Source organism: Hyla sarda, chromosome 3 (genome assembly GCF_029499605.1).
Source record: "Hyla sarda isolate aHylSar1 chromosome 3, aHylSar1.hap1, whole genome shotgun sequence".
In the NCBI taxonomy this organism is placed as follows: Eukaryota; Metazoa; Chordata; class Amphibia; order Anura; family Hylidae; genus Hyla; species Hyla sarda.
Window position 1 is genome coordinate 235,680,615 of NC_079191.1, and position 20,682 is coordinate 235,701,296.

Sequence of the window (20,682 nt, forward strand, 5' to 3'; positions counted from 1 at the left end):
AAATATTCGCGAAATCGCAAAGTGCGCTCAACACTATTGGTGTGTACAACCCCCTTCTCCTTCTTGCTGCTATATTTTATCTGAAACACAGATTTGTATTCTCTCTACAGATATTCCTCACAGAAGTTCTGTGCGGAAAATCCCCAGCTTGTGCACCACTGTGTGAACGTACCCTGATGTTATTTTGCCAGCTTTTTTGTCATTTAAACACACTAGCAATTTCCAAGGTCTATGTTTTTATGCCTATGAATAAATAGCTGGTCTCAAATGTAGTTGACTTAATAGAAGTGTTTAAAATAGTGAGGGTTTGACAACAATAAAAAAAAAATTATTGCATATTAAGAGTTATGCTCTTTCTATATGCTGCTAGCACTATTACTACCAATAATCTACTAGCACAAAAGTATGGGATTATTTTCCCTAATAATATCAATATGGGATTACCAGTGTGATTCTGTCACAAAAATCTGATAGGCTTGCATTAGGAAATAGATAGCATCTTGGTCAGGCTGTTGACATAGTATTTGTAGGTTTCCATTATTAAGTTTTTAATAATATCACACATAAAAGATTGGAGTGTTTGTAAACACAGACAGACAGTTACTAATGGTACAGGGGGCAGTATGTGGCTTTTTCCATTGAATTCATTTATTAGTTAACTATTCATATTTACAAGTTATGCTTAACTGTAAAAGGTGATAGCATTAGATCATGTGCTTAGACCATAAGAAGAAATATCATGCTATGGCAAAATGGAAAAAAATATAGAGGACTGATGGATAATAACCTAAACTGCATGAAACAGGGGAAGGACAAGAATCCATGCCATACTGCTGACAATATTAAGATAGAAGCAAGAAATAATTTAGCTTCTTACCACTTCTGTTTCCCTCAAGATAACTTCCACTTCTAGTGGGACTTGATGTCTGGCGCCTTAATCCTGTCGAGGATTGACCTCCTGAAGACATCTGACTGGACCTATGGTTGCATGAAGAGGAAGAACTTCCACCACTTCCCCCTCCCAGCCGTCCTTCTCCATTGTTCTGTCTCACAGGGTAGAGACGCCCCATGTAGTTGTAGGCAGAATCTGAAGGATCAACACTGTATCGTTTTGTATTCACAGGGTCAACCAAGTAATCTTCTGGAATTACAGTTTCTGCTGAGAAAAAAGGGATCTGTGTAAGTGTTTAAACCATCATATACAATTGTACAAAAGGTAAGTGGTTTGATAAGTAATAAATACACAATAATAAAGACACAATAAGGTTATGTTCAAACACAGGGCAGGTGTTACCATAAGGCTAGGTTTTCAGTAGGAAGTAGTATAAGTCCTTCTTTGATATGTCCTATTCCTTTTGAATCCACTTCTGACTGCAGTGGCAGTTTTCCAAAAAACGCCAGGAAAAAAACATTGTGTAAACCTTGCCTAAGGCAGCTCAGGTAGATGTCTTAGGGTGTCAAGGGGATTCAGAATCATCCTGGAATGTCTGCCTTGTCCTGTAGGTAAATTCCTTAAATGGGCACTGTCACCTATGTTTTTTTATATACAGTATGTTATAGTACTACTGATTTGAAACATGTTTTTCTAATATATTTTATTAGTGAAAAATCTTTTTTTAGATGTCTATTTTTGTTTTGAAAATCCGGCCACTAGGGGTCTCCATCCTATTGCTGGCTGTTGAGCGGATGACGTCACCGTTAAATTCAGACTGATCCAGGCCGGGCATCAGTCCGAATTCGGTCAGCAAGCGCACGCTCCCTGCTAGTCAGGGCGGCGCACATTGGCTCCCTGGCCTCGCTCGCCGGCCCCGACCCCTGGCATATACACGCGGCAGCGCGCACTGAATCTCAGTGCTGCCCTGATGCCTCAGGACATATGTTCTGTAAATGGGTAAAAGTCTGATCTGAGGTCTTATATGAAAGAAAATATAATTTTCTCTTTATTTATGGGTGGGGGTTTTACAAAGAGAGAGAAAAGTTTTCGAGAAAGGGTGCCTCCAGCTGTTTCCCCACTACAACTCACAGCATGCCCTGACAGCCAATAGCTGTCAGGTGATGCTGGGAGTTGTAGTTTTGCAAAAGGTGGAGGGGCACTGATGATTATACATCAGTGTTTCTCAAACAGTGTGCCTCCAGCTGTTGCAAAACTACAACTCCCAGCATTCCTGGACAGCCAAATGCTTTACAGGCATGCTGGTAGTTGTAGTTTAGCAACAACTGGAGGCACCCTGATGATTAGAAATCAGTGTTTCTAAAACAGTATGCCTCCAGCTGTTACTAAACTACACTGGGGCATACTGGGCCATGCTGAGTTTTTTTTCTATAATTTCTTTTATATATATATATATATATATATATATATATATATATATATAGATATATATATATATATATAGATATATATATATATACTAACCATTTTATATTTCTTTTCGTCCCTGGTCTCGGCGGTGTAGAATGGCACGGCAGGTCCGGCGATGCTCCTATACTCCTCCTCCTTGGATAAAACATGCACTGCTTAACAGGGAGGAGGAGACCCGGAGCAGCCTGCTGTGCTACTGGCTGCTCATCTATGCGAGCACCCGATGGGAGTGCAGCATAGATGAGGTAAGGGTGGAAGTCAGCCCCCAGCAGGCTTCATTGACGTTGCGTCTGCTGATGAAGTCTGCCTGGTTAGTGAGCAGACTACCAGGCAGGCAAAAAGCTATTTTTAAGGTAGAAACATTTTATAAAGGCAGGAACGGGGTTAGGGATAGATGGGCAATACGTAGGGACAGAAAAAAAAAAAGAAGATGGTGGGAACAACTCTTTAAGCATGTGTTACAATAGTGAAGATCAAACTGTTAACACTCTCCCTGCAACTGTAGTGCCACATGAGTGTTCTTTTGGCAGTGAGTATGTGTGTGTGTGTGTGTGTGTGTGTGGGGGGGGGGGGTATTTCATTAAAGAGGTTGTCCAGCAAAACCTTTGTTTTTCAATGAATCTGCCCATGCTACATATTAACATAAAAGCCTATACTCACCCTCTTTGCTCCCTTGCAGCTTTTGGTGCCCGGTCTGCACCTTTCTTTGCTTCCTGAAGCTGGCTGGAGCTGCAAATGTGGTGTCACATTGCTGCTCAGCCAATGACTGGCAAAAGCAAGACTCTGCTGCCCCAGGCATTGCCACAATACTTTGCCTTGCCTGGATGCTGCCACAAAACTTTGCCTTTCCCTGGGTGCTGCAAACCCATACTATGCTGCATTATCTCACTATGCCGCGACCATCTTGTCAGTAAGTGCCTCATGTTCAAGTTTTGCCTATGGCCTTACAAAGTCTACAGCCTCCTCTGATTCGGATTATAGAATCAGAGGAGGCTGTGGACTCCTCTGTTGGCAGAGAGCCCCCTCTGCACAGAAAGTCACAGCTTCTAGATCACATATGATCAAAAGAGGATCACTACATTCCTAAAGGCACCCACACCTCCTAGCTGACCTCAAATATCAGAAGAGTCACCCTATTTATATAAAGGAAATGTGTGAAACATTGAGGGAGCACTTTCCACAGCCTTCCCCATTATCAGACCACAACCGCCATTACACAACTGTGGTTGCCCAGTACGGGATGGTGTTTGCTCCCCCTGCACTAACCAGCATTACTGGCTGGTAGTGCAGGAGACGCTGATCAGTTTGATGTTTATCGTGCCTGGATCCGCCACGCCATTCGGCCGTTATTTTAGATTTTTGGTATATGCTAATGAGGTGCTAACTGGCACCGGCTGGGCTAACTGGCACTCTGACGTCAGCGCCGCCGGCCGCAGCGTCGCCCAGCTCATCAATATTCCTCCCCTCTCTCTTCATTACAGAGCAGGGAGAAGAGGGAGAGGAGGAATATTGATGAGCAGGGTAGCGCTGCGGCCAGCGGCACTGATGTCAGAGTGCCAGTTAGCCCGGCCGGTGCCAGTTAGCACCTAATTTGCATATTCCGAAAATAGAAGATTACGTCCGAACGGCGCGGCGAATCCGGGCACGGTAAGCATCAAAATGATCAATGTCCTCTGCACTACCAGCCAGTACCACTGATTAGTTGGGGGGGGGGGGGGGGGAGGAAGCTGACAGTTTTCCTTTAAGAGAAAACATAGGGGGAGATTTATCAAAATCTGTGCAGTGGAAAAGTTGACCAGTTGCCCATAGCAACCAATCAAATTGCAATTTTTCAGAGGCCTTTTCAAAAATAAAAGAAGCAATCTGATTGGTTTATCCTGGCAAAGAACATTAGCTCATCTGGCCAAATGAGAGTTCAGATGCTGTGCACTCCGCAAATAGGCAAGATTGTTGTGATCTGTGTATATTACTACTGGATACAGTGCCCCTTCTAGAAGATTTTGACATTTTGACAGAAAGTAGCGCTCTATCAACAATTGTATAACTCTTTTCCACAGAAGAGAAGAGCTTGGAAAAGAATTCACAGGTGGTAAATTTCCCTTTGGAGTTCTGCAGGAGGACCGCTTCAGCTTCAATGGGAAAAGCATCCACCTGGAGGAAGAATTTTCTTAATGTATCAGGAGTGTGGAAGACAGGTACAGCAGCAACCAATCTTTCAGTTACAGAAAAGCGGACTTCGCCTCAGGGGTCCACATCTTCACATTCACTCTTTTCTTTGTTAGCGCAGAAATTGCAGCAGTCAGAGAGGAGAAATTAGGAATAAACTGATGATAGATTTTGGCAAACTCCAAAAATCTTTCAATGGTACAAAGTCCCTTTGGGCGCAACCAGTTTAGAATTGCTGACACTTTATCAGGATCCATTTGCAGACTGGTGCAGGAGATAATGTATACCAGAAAAGGTAGGGTGGCCCTTTCAAACACACACTTTTCCAGTTTGCTTTCAGTGGGTGGACAAGTCGTGATATTAGATGAGGATGTCATCCAGATACACCATCAAGCAGTTGTGAAACAAATTCTTTTAAAGGGGTACTCCGGTGAAAACCTTTTTTCTTTTAAATCAACTGGTGGCAGAAAGTTAAACATATTTGTAAATTACTTCTATTAAAAAATCTTAATCGCTCCAGTACTTATTAGCTGCTGAATGCTACAGAGGAAATTCCTTTCTTTTTGGAACACTGATGACATCACGAACACAGTGCTCTCTGCTGACATCTCTGTCCATTTTAGCAACCATGCATAGCAGATGTATGCTAAGGGCAGCATGGTGGCTCAGTGGTTAGCACTGCTGCCTTGCAGTGCTGGGGAATTGGGTTCAAATCCCACTAAGGACAACAATAAATAAAGCGTTATTATTATTATAGTAACGTCAGCAGAGAGAACTGTGGTCGTGATGTCATCAGAGAGCATTCCAAAAAGAAAAGAATTTCCTCTGTAATATTCAGCAGCTAATAACTACAGGAAGGATTAAGAATTTTTAATAAGTAATTTCTAATTAGTAATTTACAAATATGTTTAACTTTCTGCCACCAATTGATTTAAAAGAAAAAAGGTTTTCACCGGAGTACCCCTTTAACCCCTTAAGGACCAGGCCATTTTACACCTTAAGGACCGGAGCGTTTTTTGCAATTCTGACCACTATCACTTTAAACATTAATAACTCTGGAATGCTTTTAGTTATCATTCTGATTCCGAGACAGTTTTTTCGTGACATATTCTACTTTAACTTAGTGGTAAAATTTTATGGTAACTTGCATCCTTTCTTGGTGAAAAATCCCAAAATTTGATGAAAAAAATGAAAATTTAGCATTTTTCTAACTTTGAAGCTCTCTGCTTGTAAGGACAATGGATATTCAAAATATATATTTTTGGGGTTCACATATACAATATGTCTACTTTATGTTTGCATCATAAAATTTATGAGTTTTTACTTTTGGAAGACACCAGAGGGCTTCAAAGTTCAGCAGCAATTTTCCGATTTTTCACAAAATTTTCAAACTCGCTATTTTTCAGGGACCAGTTCAGGTTTCAAGTGGATATGAAGGGTCTTCATATTAGAAATACCCCATAAAAGACCCCATTATAAAAACTACACCCCCCAAAGTATTCAAAATGACATTCAATAGGAGAAGGAGAAAATTCAAAATCTTCATTTTTTACACTTGCATGTTCTTGTAGACCCAATTTTTGAATTTTTGCAAGGGGTAAAAAGGAGAAAATTTTTACTTGTATTTGAAACCCAATTTCTCTCGAGTAAGCACATACCTCATATGTCTATGTTAATTGTTCGGCGGGCGAAGTAGAGGGCTCAGAAGGGAAGGAGTGTCAAATGGTTTTTGGGGGGCATGCCGCATTTAGGAAGCCCCTATGGTGCCAGGACAGCAAAAAAAAACCACATGGCATACCATTTTGGAAACTAGACCCCTCGGGGAACGTAACAAGGGGTAGTTTGAACCTTAATACCCTACAGGTGTTTCACGACTTTTGCATATGTAAAAAAATATATATATTTTTTACCTAAAATGCTTGTTTTCCCAAAAATTTTACATTTTTAAAAAGGGTAATAGCAGAAAATACCCCCCAAAATTTGAAGCCCAATTTCTCCCGATACAGAAAACACCTCGCATGGGGGTGAAAAGTGCTCTGCTGGCGCACTACAGGTCTCAGAAGAGAAGGAGTCACATTTGGCTTTTTTGAAGGAAATTTTGCTCTGGGGGCATGCCGCATTTAGGAAGCCCCTATGGTGCCAGAACAGCAAAAAAAAAAAACACATGGCATACCATTTTGGAAACTAGACCCCTCGGGGAACGTAACAAGGGGTAATGTGAACCTTAATGCCCTACAGGTGTTTCACGACTTTTGCATATGTAAAAAAAAAATAATAATTTTTACCTAAAATGCTTATTTTCCCAAAATGTTTACATTTATAAAAAGGGTAATAGCAGAAAATACCCCCCAAAATTTGAAGCCCAATTTCTCCCGATTCAGAAAACACCCCATATGGGGGTGAAAAGTGCTCTGCTGGTGCACAACAGGTCTCAGAAGAGAAGGAGTCACATTTGGCTTTTTGAAAGCGAATTTTGCTCTGGGGGCATGCCGCATTTAGGAAGCCCCTATGGTGCCAGGACAGCAAAAAAAAAACACATGGCATACCATTTTGGAAACTAGACCCCTCGGGGAACGTAACAAGGGGTAGTTTGAACCTTAATACCCTACAGGTGTTTCCCGACTTTTGCATATGTAAAAAAATATATTTTTTTTACCTAAAATGCTTGTTTTCCCAAAAATTTTACATTTTTAAAAAGGGTAATAGCAGAAAATACCCCCCAAAATTTGTTAGGCAATTTCTCCCGAGTACGGCGATCCCCCATATGTGACCCTAAACTGTTGCCTTGAAATACGACAGGGCTCCAAAGTGAGAGCGCCATGCGCATTTGAGGCCTAAATTAGGGACTTGCATAGGGGTGGACATAGGGGTATTCTACGCCAGTGATTCCAAAACAGGGTGCCTCCAGCTGTTGTAAAACTCCCAGCATGCCTAGACAGTCAATGGCTATCTGGCAATACTGGGAGTAGTTGTTTTGCAACAGCTGGAGGCTCCGTTTTGGAAACCGTGGCTTACCAGACGTTTTTCATTTTTATTGGGGAGGGGGGCTGTGTAGGGGTATGTGTATATGTAGTGTTTTTTACTTTTTATTGTGTGTTAGTGTAGTGTTTTTAGGGTACAGTCGCACGGGCGGGGGGTTCACAGTAGTTTCTCGCTGGCAGTTTGAGCTGCGGCAGAAATTTTGCCGCACCTCAAACTTGCAGCCCGATACTTACTGTAATCCTCCGCCCATGTGAGTGTACCCTGTACATTCACATTGGGGGGGGGGGGGAACATCCAGCTGTTGCAAAACTATAACTCCCAGCATGTACGGTCTATCAGTGCATGCTGGGAGTTGTAGTTTTGCAACAGCTGGAGGCACACTGGTTGTGAAACACCGAGTTTGGTAACAAACTCAGTGTTTTGCAACCAGTGTGCCTTCAGCTGTTGCAAAAGCTACAACCCCCAGCATGTACGGACAGCGGAAGGGCATGCTGGGTCTTGTAGTTATGCAACAGCTGGAGGCATACTACTTTGGCTGGGGATGCTGGGGATTGTAGTTATGCAACAGCTGGAGACACACTGGTTTGCTATTTAACTCAGTGTGCCTTCAGCTGTTGCAAAACTACAACTCTCAGCAGTCACCGACAGCCAACGGGCATGCTGGGAGTTGTAGTTATGCAACCACCAGATGCACCACTACAACTCCCAGCATGCACTTTAGCTGATTGTGCAAGCTGGGAGTTGTAGTTACACAACAGCTGAAGGTACACTTTTCCATAGAAAGAATGTGCCTCCAGCTGTTGCAAAACTACAAGTCCCAGCATGCCCATAAGTGAATGCTGGGAGTTGTGGTGGTCTGCCTCCTGCTGTTGCATAACTACAGCTCCCAGCATGCCCTTTTTGCATGCTGGGAGCTGTTGCTAAGCAACAGCAGGAGGCTGTCACTCACCTCCAACGATCCTCGCTGCACCAGGTCAGTCCCTCGTCGTCGCCGCCGCTGCTCCTGGGGCCCCGATCCCAACAGGGGCGCCGGGGATCGGGGTCCCCAGCACCCGGGGTGCACGTCCCGCACCCGCTCACGTCCTCCGGAAGAGGGGCGGAGCGGGTTGCGGGAGTGACACCCGTAGCAGGCGCCCTGATTGGTCGGCCGGTAATCCGGCCGACGATTCAGGGCGATCGTGAGGTGGCACCAGTGCCACCTCACCCCTGCTGGCTCTGGCTGTTCGGGGCTGTCTCTGACGGCCCCGATCAGCCAATAATTCCGGGTCACCGGAGACCCGATTGACCCGGAATCCTGAATTGTCCAGCGATCTGCGGCCATCGCCGACATGGGGGGTCATAATGACCCCCCTGGGCGATATGCCCCGATGCCTGCTGAACGATTTCAGCAGGCATCGGGGACCGGCTCCGCTCCAGATGGTTACGGGGGGCCGGTAAAACACATGACGTTCTCATACGTCATGTGTCCTTAAGGACTCGGAAATGGAGACGTATGAGAACATCATGTGTCCTTAAGGGGTTAAGCACCGTGGGAGCATTGAACAGGATGAGAGGCATGACCAGATATTCGTAGTGGCCATCGCGAGTGTTAAATGCTCTCTTCCATTTGTATGCTTCTCAAAAGTCCAACTTGGTGAATATCTGTGCACCCCGGATACCATCAAATAGTTCAGAGATTAAAGGCAGTGGGTAATTGTTCTTGATCCTGATGTTGTTTATCCCACAATAATCTATGCCCAGCACAGTGACCCATCTTTCTTCGCAATGAAGAAGAAACCAGCTCTCCCAGGTGAAGCGAACATTCTGATGAATCTCCTCTCAAAGTTTCCTCAGCAATCGCCAAGGTCTCAGGCAAGTATAAGTGATAAACCCATCTGCGAGGTGGAGAAGTCCTGGGCAAACAATAAATTGGGCAATTATAGGGCCGATGGGGTGGCAAAGCTTCAGCCTTCTTCTGGCAGAACATGTACCCATACACTGCATAATGCTGTTCTTCTCACTTATCAGTGGCAGGGTTCTATTCAGAGGGCACAGTGAATTTCCGGTTTATATTCAGAGGGCACAGTGTGCGGCAGCATTATACAGTATTCAGAGGGTACAGTAAGTGGCAGGGTTTCATTCAGGGGATACAGTGGCTGGCAGGGTTACATTTAGAAGGCACATTGTTTGTCAGGGTTATAGTCAGAGGGGACAGTGTGTAGCAGGGTTATATTATTTATTGTCTTCATATAGAGGATGAGGATATGCTGAAAAAATCAGAAACCAATGATGTCTGAGCATCAAATGCTGCAAAGAATGAATTCATGGTGGTCTATACGAGATGAAGAAAAAAAAGCCTATAGCAGTCATCATTAGTCACTGATGTCACTGTGTATTCTGCCTGACTGTGTCCCAGTGCTGGAGTAACTTGTAAGGTCTGCAAGATTAGTGAAACAACAACTCCTAGCATACCCCTACCACTTCTCAGATCATACTGGGAAGTCTAGTTTCACATGGTAAAAACTTCTTTAGCGCTTTCACTTTACTTTGCCATAGGTATATTTGATAATTCTGTGATGCACTACACTGCGGATGTCCAGGTAGTGAATCTGTAGTTAAAAATGTAAATGATATCTATCTATAGATAGATAGCATTTTACAATCCCCCCTCCCTACATTTGTCCTTGCCCCCAGTCTGCACCCCCAAAATATGAAAGCTTGAGACGCCATTGTGTGCACCTGACCAGTTGTGTCAACCATATTGTCTGCTTAGGCTCATGCTTTACTTGTGAAGATTGTCACTTCAAGGTACACCAATAGTATCATGATAGAATGCAGAAATGTAACCCTTACCTGACTCCATCCTTCCAGTATCATATTCCTTGGGGTTGTCTGAAGTGGTGCTATATTGTATAAAGGGTTGATTGCTGAACAGATTGTCACAGATGAGGCTGCGGCACAGCTTCTTGAGGAATCGCAGTACATATCCTATGCTGTTCACCACAGGAAGGCTGAGAAGATGCTGTTTTCCTTCAAATGAAGCAGAAACTGAAAAAGAAATTAAGTCACTTTTATCACATGCACTTATACTATAGTGCTAACTGCTGTTCGTAATAAATCTATAGGCTTCTACCATCCTAAAGAGGTTGCCTTGCAGGCAAAATTTATTTTTTAAAAGGTTACTCACCCCTTCTGATCCCCGCTGCTGCTATTCGATGCTCTCCAGGTCTCAGCTGATCTCCACTTACTGGTGCCCTCTTAATGCACAGGAAATGTCTGTTAAGCCAATAACTGGCTGAGGTAGGTCAGTATTAAAACTAGGTAGAAGAGAAAACAGGAAAAAGACGGGTATAAAGCGCAAACCACCTTGCGCTTTATACCCGGCTTTTTCCTGTTTTCCCTTCTACCATATCCATCGGCTGGAGCCCGATCCACGCTGACACCGGAAGAGCAGCACCACTATTCACCTATACGCTTCAAGTAGTTGTGAATTCTTCACAACTAACCCAGGTGAGCACCTACACTCAAAACCTATCTGTGCATCTCCTGCCTTGCTAGATATACTGTCCCATGGGAAGCTCTGCCTTTTTTATCTTATAGAGACAATTGTTAGTATTAAAACTAGTCTGGCTGGGCAGACATTTTTTGTGTGTTGACATTGAACTAGAAAGTGGAGACCAATGGTGACCCAATGAGTATCTCAATGACAGTTATAGGGATTGGGGAGGTGGGTGTCACTTATTTTCCCCCCAGCCTGGTGGTGTAAAGTAAGACAAAAAGAACAAGCTTTTAATAAAGATAATGTAAATATTTTTACAGGTGTTTTTCACAACAATTTTTTATAATTTCAGTTGTCTTAATATAAAAATTTCAGATCAAATTGTTTTTAAATACTCTCTTATGTGCTGTATTAGAAAAATAAGAATATCGAGTCTTTAACAGTTCCAATTATCTTTTGTCAGGCAATTTGTCTGCTAAAATACATTTTTTTGTCTTCGACACTCATGGTGATGGTGTTTTAAATTGTAAAGCAAGATGATGCATTAGCGGCAGCTCTGCCGTCTACTATAGTATTCATAGGTTTGTTAGTATACTTTTAAGTGTGCGCTGGATCTTTTCTTCATCTAATTAATTCTCTTTGTTGAAATGACAGCTCACTAATTATCTCAGCAGCTACCGAATCCTGAATGTCTCAAAGCCTTTTTTCTTACATAGAGTCTTCCCTCCAGACATGCCAAAGTTTATATGTACTTTCAACTCCAAGTTATGCCTGCTTTATGTTATGCCTTCATTTAAAACTTGTTCTCCCTCATCCCCTTACAAAATAATGTTTTATATGACCATAGACAATAACTGCTGCAATTTCACAGGGTAACCGAAACATAAATGGTCACTGTTGTCTTAAATAATGTCCCTTAATTTTATAGTCTATGGGGGAGATTTATCAAAATTCTAATTAAAACAGGGGACTGCAATTATAAAGTGGGGCTACTATCTACAATGGGACCTACCTACAGGGAGTAACCCCTACTTATAGGAGGCTGGTATTGCCTACAGGGAGTAACTACCTACAGGGGGCAGCTATTTACATGGGGACCCCAGCGATCTCCCTGCTGCACCCGGCATTCGTTTACAGTCGTTAAGTCACGCCCACGCCCCCTTAATGCAAGTCTATGGGAGGGAGTGTGACGTCATGAGCCTCTACCCCGCAACGCCAGTCAGCTGAAGTTCGCGCCATGCACCGGATGTCTGGGGTGCCGCAGCTGAGATTGCGGGGATCCCCAGTGGCAGAAACCCCCGTGATCAGACATCTAATCCCCTATCCTTTGGATAGGAGGTAAGATGTCTAGGGGCGGAGTACCCCTTTAATATGGGAGGACCTACCTACTCTTCCCCCAACCCACTCATCTACCCACTCTACTGTGGGACATTAAGTGGGCTATTATTACTGTACTAGCTGAGTACCCTGCGTTGCCCGGTTTTCCTTCCTAATCCTTGTTGGGGAGGAAAATAAACAAAGGAGGAAGCTTTTGACTTCATATCCCATCGCCATATATTGTTGTCATATCCCAACCCCATATCCCGTCCTCATATCCCGACCTCCGATCCCAGCATCATATCTCAACCTCATATCCCGTCCTCACATCTCGTCCTCATATCCCGTCCTCATATCCCGACATAACATGTGACCAAGTATTAAGGAAATATCTCCAGCCGTTTGGAAGTTATGCAGTAACATATATTTCCCATTGACTTGTATGGGACATTAAACATAAACCCCACTCCTGTCAAATGGGGGTGAGTAAGGGTTAAATCACCTATCCTATGTTTGTTGTAGACATATAAGTAACATATGTGCCAAGTTTCATGTTAATATCTTTAGCCGTTTGGATGTGATGCTGGAACATACACACATACATACACGTTGAGTTTTATATATATAGATTGAGCGCTATAGGTGCTGGAAAAGTGTGGAGCCTGTATGTAGGGAATATTTCCTCCGTGTATACTAGTAATATTGGTCACCGTATACAGGATTTGGTCAGTAACAGTATGATGGTAATATGTATGGTGATAATATTCCTCCCTGTAAACTAATAATATTGGTAATAATGTTCTCAGTATACAGGATTTGGTCAGTAACAGTATGATGGTAATATGTATGGTGACAATATTCCTCCTTGTATACTGGTATTATTAACAGTATAATGGTACTATATGTATGGTGATAATATTCTTCCTTATATACCAATGTTTTTTGTGACATTGGGGGAGATTCATCAGATTTAACAGTTACCTATGGCAACCAATCAAATTGCTTCATTTATCTCTCAGAGGCCTTTTCAAAAATGAAAGAAGCCATCTGGTTGGTTGCTATGGGCAACTAGTCGACTAATCTCCCCCTATATGATTTATGTGCCTATCATGGGAAATGGTCTTACTTATGTTAATATTTGACAGGGAACTGCACAGAGAATAAATTAAATGTAATTTTTTTCCATACGGACACATGGTGAGACTGCTTTTCAAGTCAATAGGAGCTTCAGTGTTGAGCTCCCCAAATATTGCCCGAAGCTCAGAGATAATTTGCACCCACAGCATATAATTGTAGCGTTGTTATAATATCATAATAATATCTGCTGATATTTCACTGTTTATGAATGTTTAAAGGGGAACTCTTATCCCCTATACCCTATCCCAGACATCCGATGCAGGGAGCGAACATCGCTCTGTGCCGGATGACTGGCGATGTGGGGGGGAGGCTCGTGACGACACTTTTACACCTTGCTAGTGACGTCAAGGCCACCCTCCCTCAATGCACGTCTACCGCCGTCACACCCTCTTCCATAGACTTGCATTGAGGGGGCGTGTCTGTGACATCACGAGCAGGGCGCGGCTGCAGTCGACGCTCTAAACAAATGCCAGGTGCAGCAGGGATAGGGGATAAGACCTTTGGATAGGGGATAAGATGTCTAGGGGTGGAGTACCCCTTTAAGCTAAGTTGTGCTAAAAGACTGAGAAACCAAACACTACAGCTCAAATATGAAAAAAAACACAAAAAAATAAAAGCTATGCAGATGCATGCATTCATTTCTCATTACCTGAAACCATTTCTCCTCCATAACCCTGTTTTACAAGGGAGAAGACGCTCTTCTGCTGATGAGCACAGTCAATGCAGGCTTGAACTGCTTGCTGGAGCACCATGGAAGGACGCTCTGGTCCAAAGTGGTCAGGGAGTTGCTGCACCTTTTTTCTGTCAAGATAGGGTCCAGTGTTACCTTGTTTGTTCACATAAATACAAACTGAAATTGAAAGAAGAAAACAAGAATGTTATATTAGTGCAATTCACTGTTATAGCCTGACAAGAACTGCAACATTGATGTCAAGTCATCTGCTGAGACCCTTAAAGGGGTACTCCGATGGAACATTTTTTTTTTTTTTTTAAATCAACTGGAGCCAGAAAGTTAAACAGATTTGTAAATTACTTGTATTAAAAAATCTTAATCTTTCAAGTATTTATTAGCTGCTGAATACTACAGAGGAAAATCTTTTCTTTTTGGAGTACAGAGCTCTCTGCTGAATCACGAGCACAGTGCTCTCTGCTGACATGTCTGTCCATTTCAGGAACTGACCAGAGCGGCATTAAGTTTGCTCTGAGGATTTTCTCCTACTCTGGACAGTTCCTAAAATGGACAGAAATGTCAGCAGAGAGCACTGTGCTCGTGATTCAGCAGAGAGCTCTGTGCTCCAAAAAGAAAATAATTTCCTCTGTAGTATTCAGCAGCTAATAAGTACTGGAAGGATTAATATTTTTTTAATAGAAGTAATTTACAAATCTGTTTAACTTTCTGGAACCAGTTGATTTAAAAAAAAAAAAGTTTTACACTGGAGTACCCCTTTAAATATTATAATACAATAAATATATGTAATATCAGATTTTTCATTGTGATTGCTCAATATGCCATTCCACATATCATATGGCTGTTTTACCAAAGGCTCCTTTTCAAAGCCATAACATATAACACAATCCTGCTATTTAAAGTGCAAACCTCCTTCCCTGTTATTTGAGTTCCACCATACTCCACAAAGCGTCATTTATACAAGGCACATACAGGGGGAATTAACTCATAAGCCAGTTAGTTCAACGTTGTACCCTACAGGGCAATCAATAAGATGTTTTTTCGTTTCAGCTTCTTTCTTTATTTTCTTATGAAAGGTTCTTTAAATCACAAAGAATATATACATACATTGCAAGCTGCAGTCTTTGCCTTTGTCCAACTCTCCCAGCGATGGACACGAGGGCCGCCCCCGAAACGCCATCACGTCTATGGCTGGGAGAGTTGGACAAAGGCAAAGACTGCAGCTTGCAATGTATGTATATACTCTTTGTGATTTAAAGAACCTTTCATAAGAAAATAAAGAAAGAAGCTGAAATGAAAAAACATCTTATTCGTGAGTGATTGCCCTGTAGGGTACAACTTTGAACTAACCGGTGTATGAGTTAAAGGAGTACTCTGCCCTTAGACATCTTATCCCCTATCCAAATAATAGGGAATAAGATGTCTGATGTCTGAACTGTGCCCCGTGCCAGATGACTGGCAATACAGAGCGGAGGCTCGTGACGTCATGGTCATGCCCTGCTCTTGACGTCCTGACCACGCCCCCTCAATGCAAGTCTATGGGAGGGGGCGTGACGGTGATTAAAAAATAAACAATACACACTATTTAAGAAAAGAAGCTACAAAAAATGTGGTGTTTTTTCAAGCCATTATAATAAAATGTATTGTCTGAATGAAGCCTTGAAGTGGTTAATACTTCTGTAGCCACTAAGATCATTCAGTGTCCAGCTCATAACACTCCTAGATAACCATGTATAGACCATATTAGAGGGACCAGAAATCATCTTATACCTGTAAGTGCCTGTGGAACAGCAGAATTGGGCACGGTAGCTGCATCCTGAGGAATAGAACTGATGTCTGGTTCTGGAGTGCTGCGAGGAGGCGAAATTGCTAATGGGGTCATTACAACACGAGATTTCAGCTGCAAAAACAGATGGAAAATGTTCAATGGTAACAAGTGGAAATTGTCAGAATTCGTCACAAAGGGAGTCAATGGTGTGGTTATGTTGTGATACCGTACTTAAAATTCTGTAGAAGATGAATTTGTAGCATGTCAGTCTGACTTAATATTTTATTATTTTTTAGTAGTGCCTTGAGAAGTAATGCTGATAGTTTTTTTGCCGAATGTTTTTTTTTTCCTCCACAAGAATGCTGTTTTTTCATTAACCAAAGAACTGGTAAAGTGATATGCTGACAGAATAGTAAGGTGCCATAGAAAAACACAGCTACTTTTTATCAAAAATCGCTCCCATCTGTCTCCAGGTTGAGTGTGGTTCTGCAGCCAGTTCCATTGAAGTGAATGGAGCCAAGTTGTAAACCCACACCCAACCTGGAGACAGACAGACTTGGAGCTGTTTTTGAAAGGAATTAGCTGTGTTTTTCTATTTCTGGATAATCCCTTTAAGAAATAGAGCAATAACTAGATCCCGATGGTGAATATTCAGTATTTAATGTATTTAGAGGGGTATTCCAGGACTGAAATAGTGATGGTTAATCCTAAGGAGGGTAAGACATCAATATCAGATCAGTGGGGGTCTGCTACAATACTAGGTACAGCTGCTACTAAATGTATGAAAGCCCCCATTCAAACACCGCAGGCCCTTCAAGCTGTCAGACTCCCACCGATCTGATACTGACGGATAAGCCTAAGGAAAGGCTATCAATAATAAAGTCCTAAAAAACCTCTTTAATGTTTTTATGTTTGACTTACATAACAAATGACAATATCAAGACTGATTATTACTCCAGGTCTTTATCTAAATTAGGCCAATATTATCAAGTAGGGTTGGGAATATGTATGACATAAAAATGTGCTAAATTATAATGTTTTCTTGACAGCCATGTTATAATACCTAAGCCATCTTCACAGTGGTCTCTATGAAGAAACATGTGGAAAGATGTATTGCAAATTTTGTAGTGTTTAAGATTCATTCAAAAGAATATATGAAAATAATTGATGAAAAGTCAATATTGGTTGTTTAAAAGTAAAAACTAGTAGTGTAATGGTCACTAAGAAATGGGTGGCCTAAGGCATTTGCTTCAATTGCTTAATGCTTGAGACATCGCTGCTTGAGACTAATCATTTGGCAGAAGCAAGCAGTGTATTTTTAAGCAATATTGGAGGAAATCACAAAAGGGTTGTCTCCAGTGTGTTTGGCAGGCACGTATACTTTATCATGAGCAACTAAAAGCATATTTATTTATCTGGAGGAATATAAATCTAGTAATGTCATTCATGATTTGAACGTATTGGAGCAGTAAATTATTCCAAAGATTAAAGCAATCAAACAACACAAATTCATCCAGGCAGTAAATCCATCTCTACAAAATAAATTACACATATTACACATATACAGCAGTGTAAAAAAAGGCTGGCAGATTTCTTCTATTTCTGTATATTTATAATTGATTCAGATCTGAAAAATATAATGTAAGACAAAGAAAATCCAACTAAACGCAACCCAACTTTTGACTATGTGTGGTCTACTTCACGCCAGTATACATATTATTTCATGGATAGTAAGGTGTAGTAGTTTAAGCTTTTCTATTGCTAAAATTAATACCAGTGCAAAGCAGACCAAACAGTGTATCCATAGGCTTTAAAGGGGTTATCCAAGAAAAAAACTTTTTTTTATAGAACAGTTAAACAGATTTGTAAATTACTTCTATTAAAAAAATCTTAATCCTTTCAGTACTTATGATGACACGTGTCTTGGGAACCGCCCAGTTTAGAAGCAAATCCCCATAGCAAACCTCTTCTACTCTGTGCAGTTCCCGAGACAAGCAGAGATTTCAGCAGACCGAAAACAACAACTCAACTTCAGCAGCAGATAATTATTGGAAGGATTAAGATTTTTTAATAGAAGTAATTTACAAATCTGTTTAACTTTCTGGAGCCAGTTGATATAAAAAAAAATTTTTTTTCCTGGAATACCCCTTTAATATACCAAACATCTACTTGTGACTACACATGTAGACTTGGTTCAGTCGATTTAAGGGATACTGCAGTGGAAAACTTTTTTTTAATTTTTTATATCAACTGGTGCCAGAAAGTTAAATACTTCTATTAAAAAATCTTAATCCTTCCAGTACTTATCAGCTGCTGTATGCTCCACAGGAAGTTCTTTTCAGTCTGACCACAGTGCTCTCTGCTTCCATGTTAGGAACTGTCCAGAGCAGGAGCAAATCCCCATAGCAAACCTATCCTGCTCTGGACAGTTCCTGACATGGACAGAGGTGTCAGCAGAGAGCACTGTGGTCAGACAGAAAAGAAGAACTCAACTTCCTGTGGAGCATACAGCAGCTGATAAGTGCTAGAAGGATTAAGATTTTTAAATAAAAGTAATTTACAAACCTGTTTAAATTTCTGGCACCACTTGATTTAAAAAAAAAAAATTCCACTGGAGTAACCCCTTTAAAGCCAAAGCCTTTGCTGCAGTATATGTTGGGATACCTTTTAAATTGTCTTCTGACATCAGCAGTGGACAGTGAAAATCTGATGTGAATGGGGGGCTTACATGGGATTTTTCTGCAATGTTAAAGAGGATGAAAGCACTTAAAGGGGCACTCCACTGGAAAACATTTTTTTTTTAAACAACTGGTGCAAGAAAGTTAAACAGATCCGTAAATTACTTCTATTAAAAAAATCTTTATCTTTCCAATACTTATCAGCTGCTGTTATGATCCACAGGAAGTTCTTTTCTTTTTAAATTTCCTTTCTGCCTGACCACAGTGCTCTCTGCTGACACCTCTTCCCATTTTAGAAACTGTCCAGACAGAGCAGGATAAGTTTTCTATGCTCCTACTCTGGACAGTTCCTAAAATGGACATAGGTGTCTGCACTGTGGTCAGGCAGAAAGGAAATTCAAAAAGAAAAGAACTTCCTGTGGATCATAACAGTAGCTGATTAGTACTGGAAGGATTAAGATTTTTTAATAAAAGTAATTTATAAATCTATTTAACTTTCTAGCACCAGTTGATTTAAAAAATTTTTTTTTCCCAGTGGAGTACCCCTTTAACTAGTGTTAAGTTTTACTGTGACCCTAAGAAATTCTTCAAAGATGAGAAACACATTTATTGAAATATATCAGTCTAGAAAGGGTTACAAGGCAAGTTCAAGCTGTCTACAATTAGAGATACTGAGGTAGAATGGCTATTTTAAATGCGTAAGAATTCTGGTGTAATTTGAATAAAGAAGCCTGACTTACATGACTTGCACCACATTTATTATGTGTTTTACACACCTTTTAGACACTTTTGCTTCCTGAACAACAAAGAGTGTGGCTTATCAGGGAAGTAATAAGACGTCCTAAAAATGTTCATGGTATAAATGTGACACTGAGCGGCAAAAATAAGCCAACATTTTCTCACATAATTAATAACTGTGTGGTTTGAAACACTTTGGCGCTTTTGGTGCGTTTTTTTTTTTTAATAATCTCTATTAATTACCTTTTTAATAATGCTTAAATAAAATTTAACGTTTTATAAATCACTTCTGAGGAGCTGGACAACTTTACACCTCTAATCTACAGGTATGCCAGAATTAGCAAACAGACACTTTGATAATTCTTGCACAATTAAAGACTGTCTATCTAAGACTTGGGCAATATTTGTAAAATTACCCCCACCATTGTCTAGAAATAGAGATAACTTGTGGTGAACAGTGCTAAACCTTCCCACAAATGGTCTACTTATCAAAAGTTCTCCAAAACCACCCGAAAACTTATCCAGAAAATCACAGAATACCCTAACACCTAAAAAATTGCAGGCACTTTAGGAAGGTGCAAGATTCAGAAGTCTATCATTAGAGAGTGATGGGCATTAATGGTGAAGAACTGGGTATTGTAAAATGAAGACCACTACTTACAAACAGACAAATACTGGTCTTACATTTAGGTCACTTTAGGTCATGTTTTTTATTATTTCTCTCTATAGCTTATGGAATGAATGTGTCCTGTAACCATAGTCTTCTATGACAAGAACAGCACGCCAACAGTAAGATGTGGTGGTTTCAGTATGATGACGTAGGCCGCGTCAGAGCCAGAATGACTATACAAAAAATCCTGAAGAATGTCTGTGTCTAAGTAGGTGTTTAAGAACTTGCTTTTGTGTTTAGTTGTGTTGTCTTTGTCCTAGATTAGGTTTTTGTTAGAAGATCTGAAACACGTGTAAAAAAAAAAACTGAGAAAATAGGAAAGAGGTCAATTATTTTTTCAGTAAATACATTTAGAACTTTTTGCCTAATTAAGGACATGGTCATGGGATAAAATGTATATTTTTGCTGTGGTATTATGGTTTAATAACACTATATTGTGTGAACACAGCATTTATCAGGTAACATTTGTTTTGTACATTTCTATTAAAATCAATATATTTCTTTTGCACTGTTTGGACGTTCAATTTATGCTCAAATGATTTTACAAATAAAGGTCACCTTCCTGTCAGCAATGTTAGAATTTGATAGAATTGACATTATATGAAATCTCAACACATAACTGACATAACTGTTCAGAATATTGTGAATGAAAAATAAAAGACAAATGAGTTCAGGCATATTCTTGCCCCAGAAAAATG

At 41.0% G+C, this 20,682-nt stretch overlaps 1 protein-coding gene across 5 annotated transcripts in view; it reads right to left on the reverse strand.

The window, feature by feature from the left end:
- Nucleotides 1-20,682, reverse strand: part of SCML4 (Scm polycomb group protein like 4) — a 144,279-nt gene that overhangs the window by 11,689 nt on the left and 111,908 nt on the right. For 4 of the 5 annotated variants that reach the window (XM_056566249.1, XM_056566253.1, XM_056566250.1 and 1 more), the window contains 4 exons: nt 15,901-16,030; nt 14,092-14,292; nt 10,343-10,537; nt 878-1,159 (listed from right to left, as the gene is read on the reverse strand). In XM_056566249.1, coding sequence (XP_056422224.1) covers nt 878-1,159; nt 10,343-10,537; nt 14,092-14,292; nt 15,901-16,030 — 808 coding nt within the window. The remainder of the gene's footprint in view (nt 1-877; nt 1,160-10,342; nt 10,538-14,091; nt 14,293-15,900; nt 16,031-20,682) is intronic. The other variant, XM_056566252.1, reaches the window with a different exon arrangement.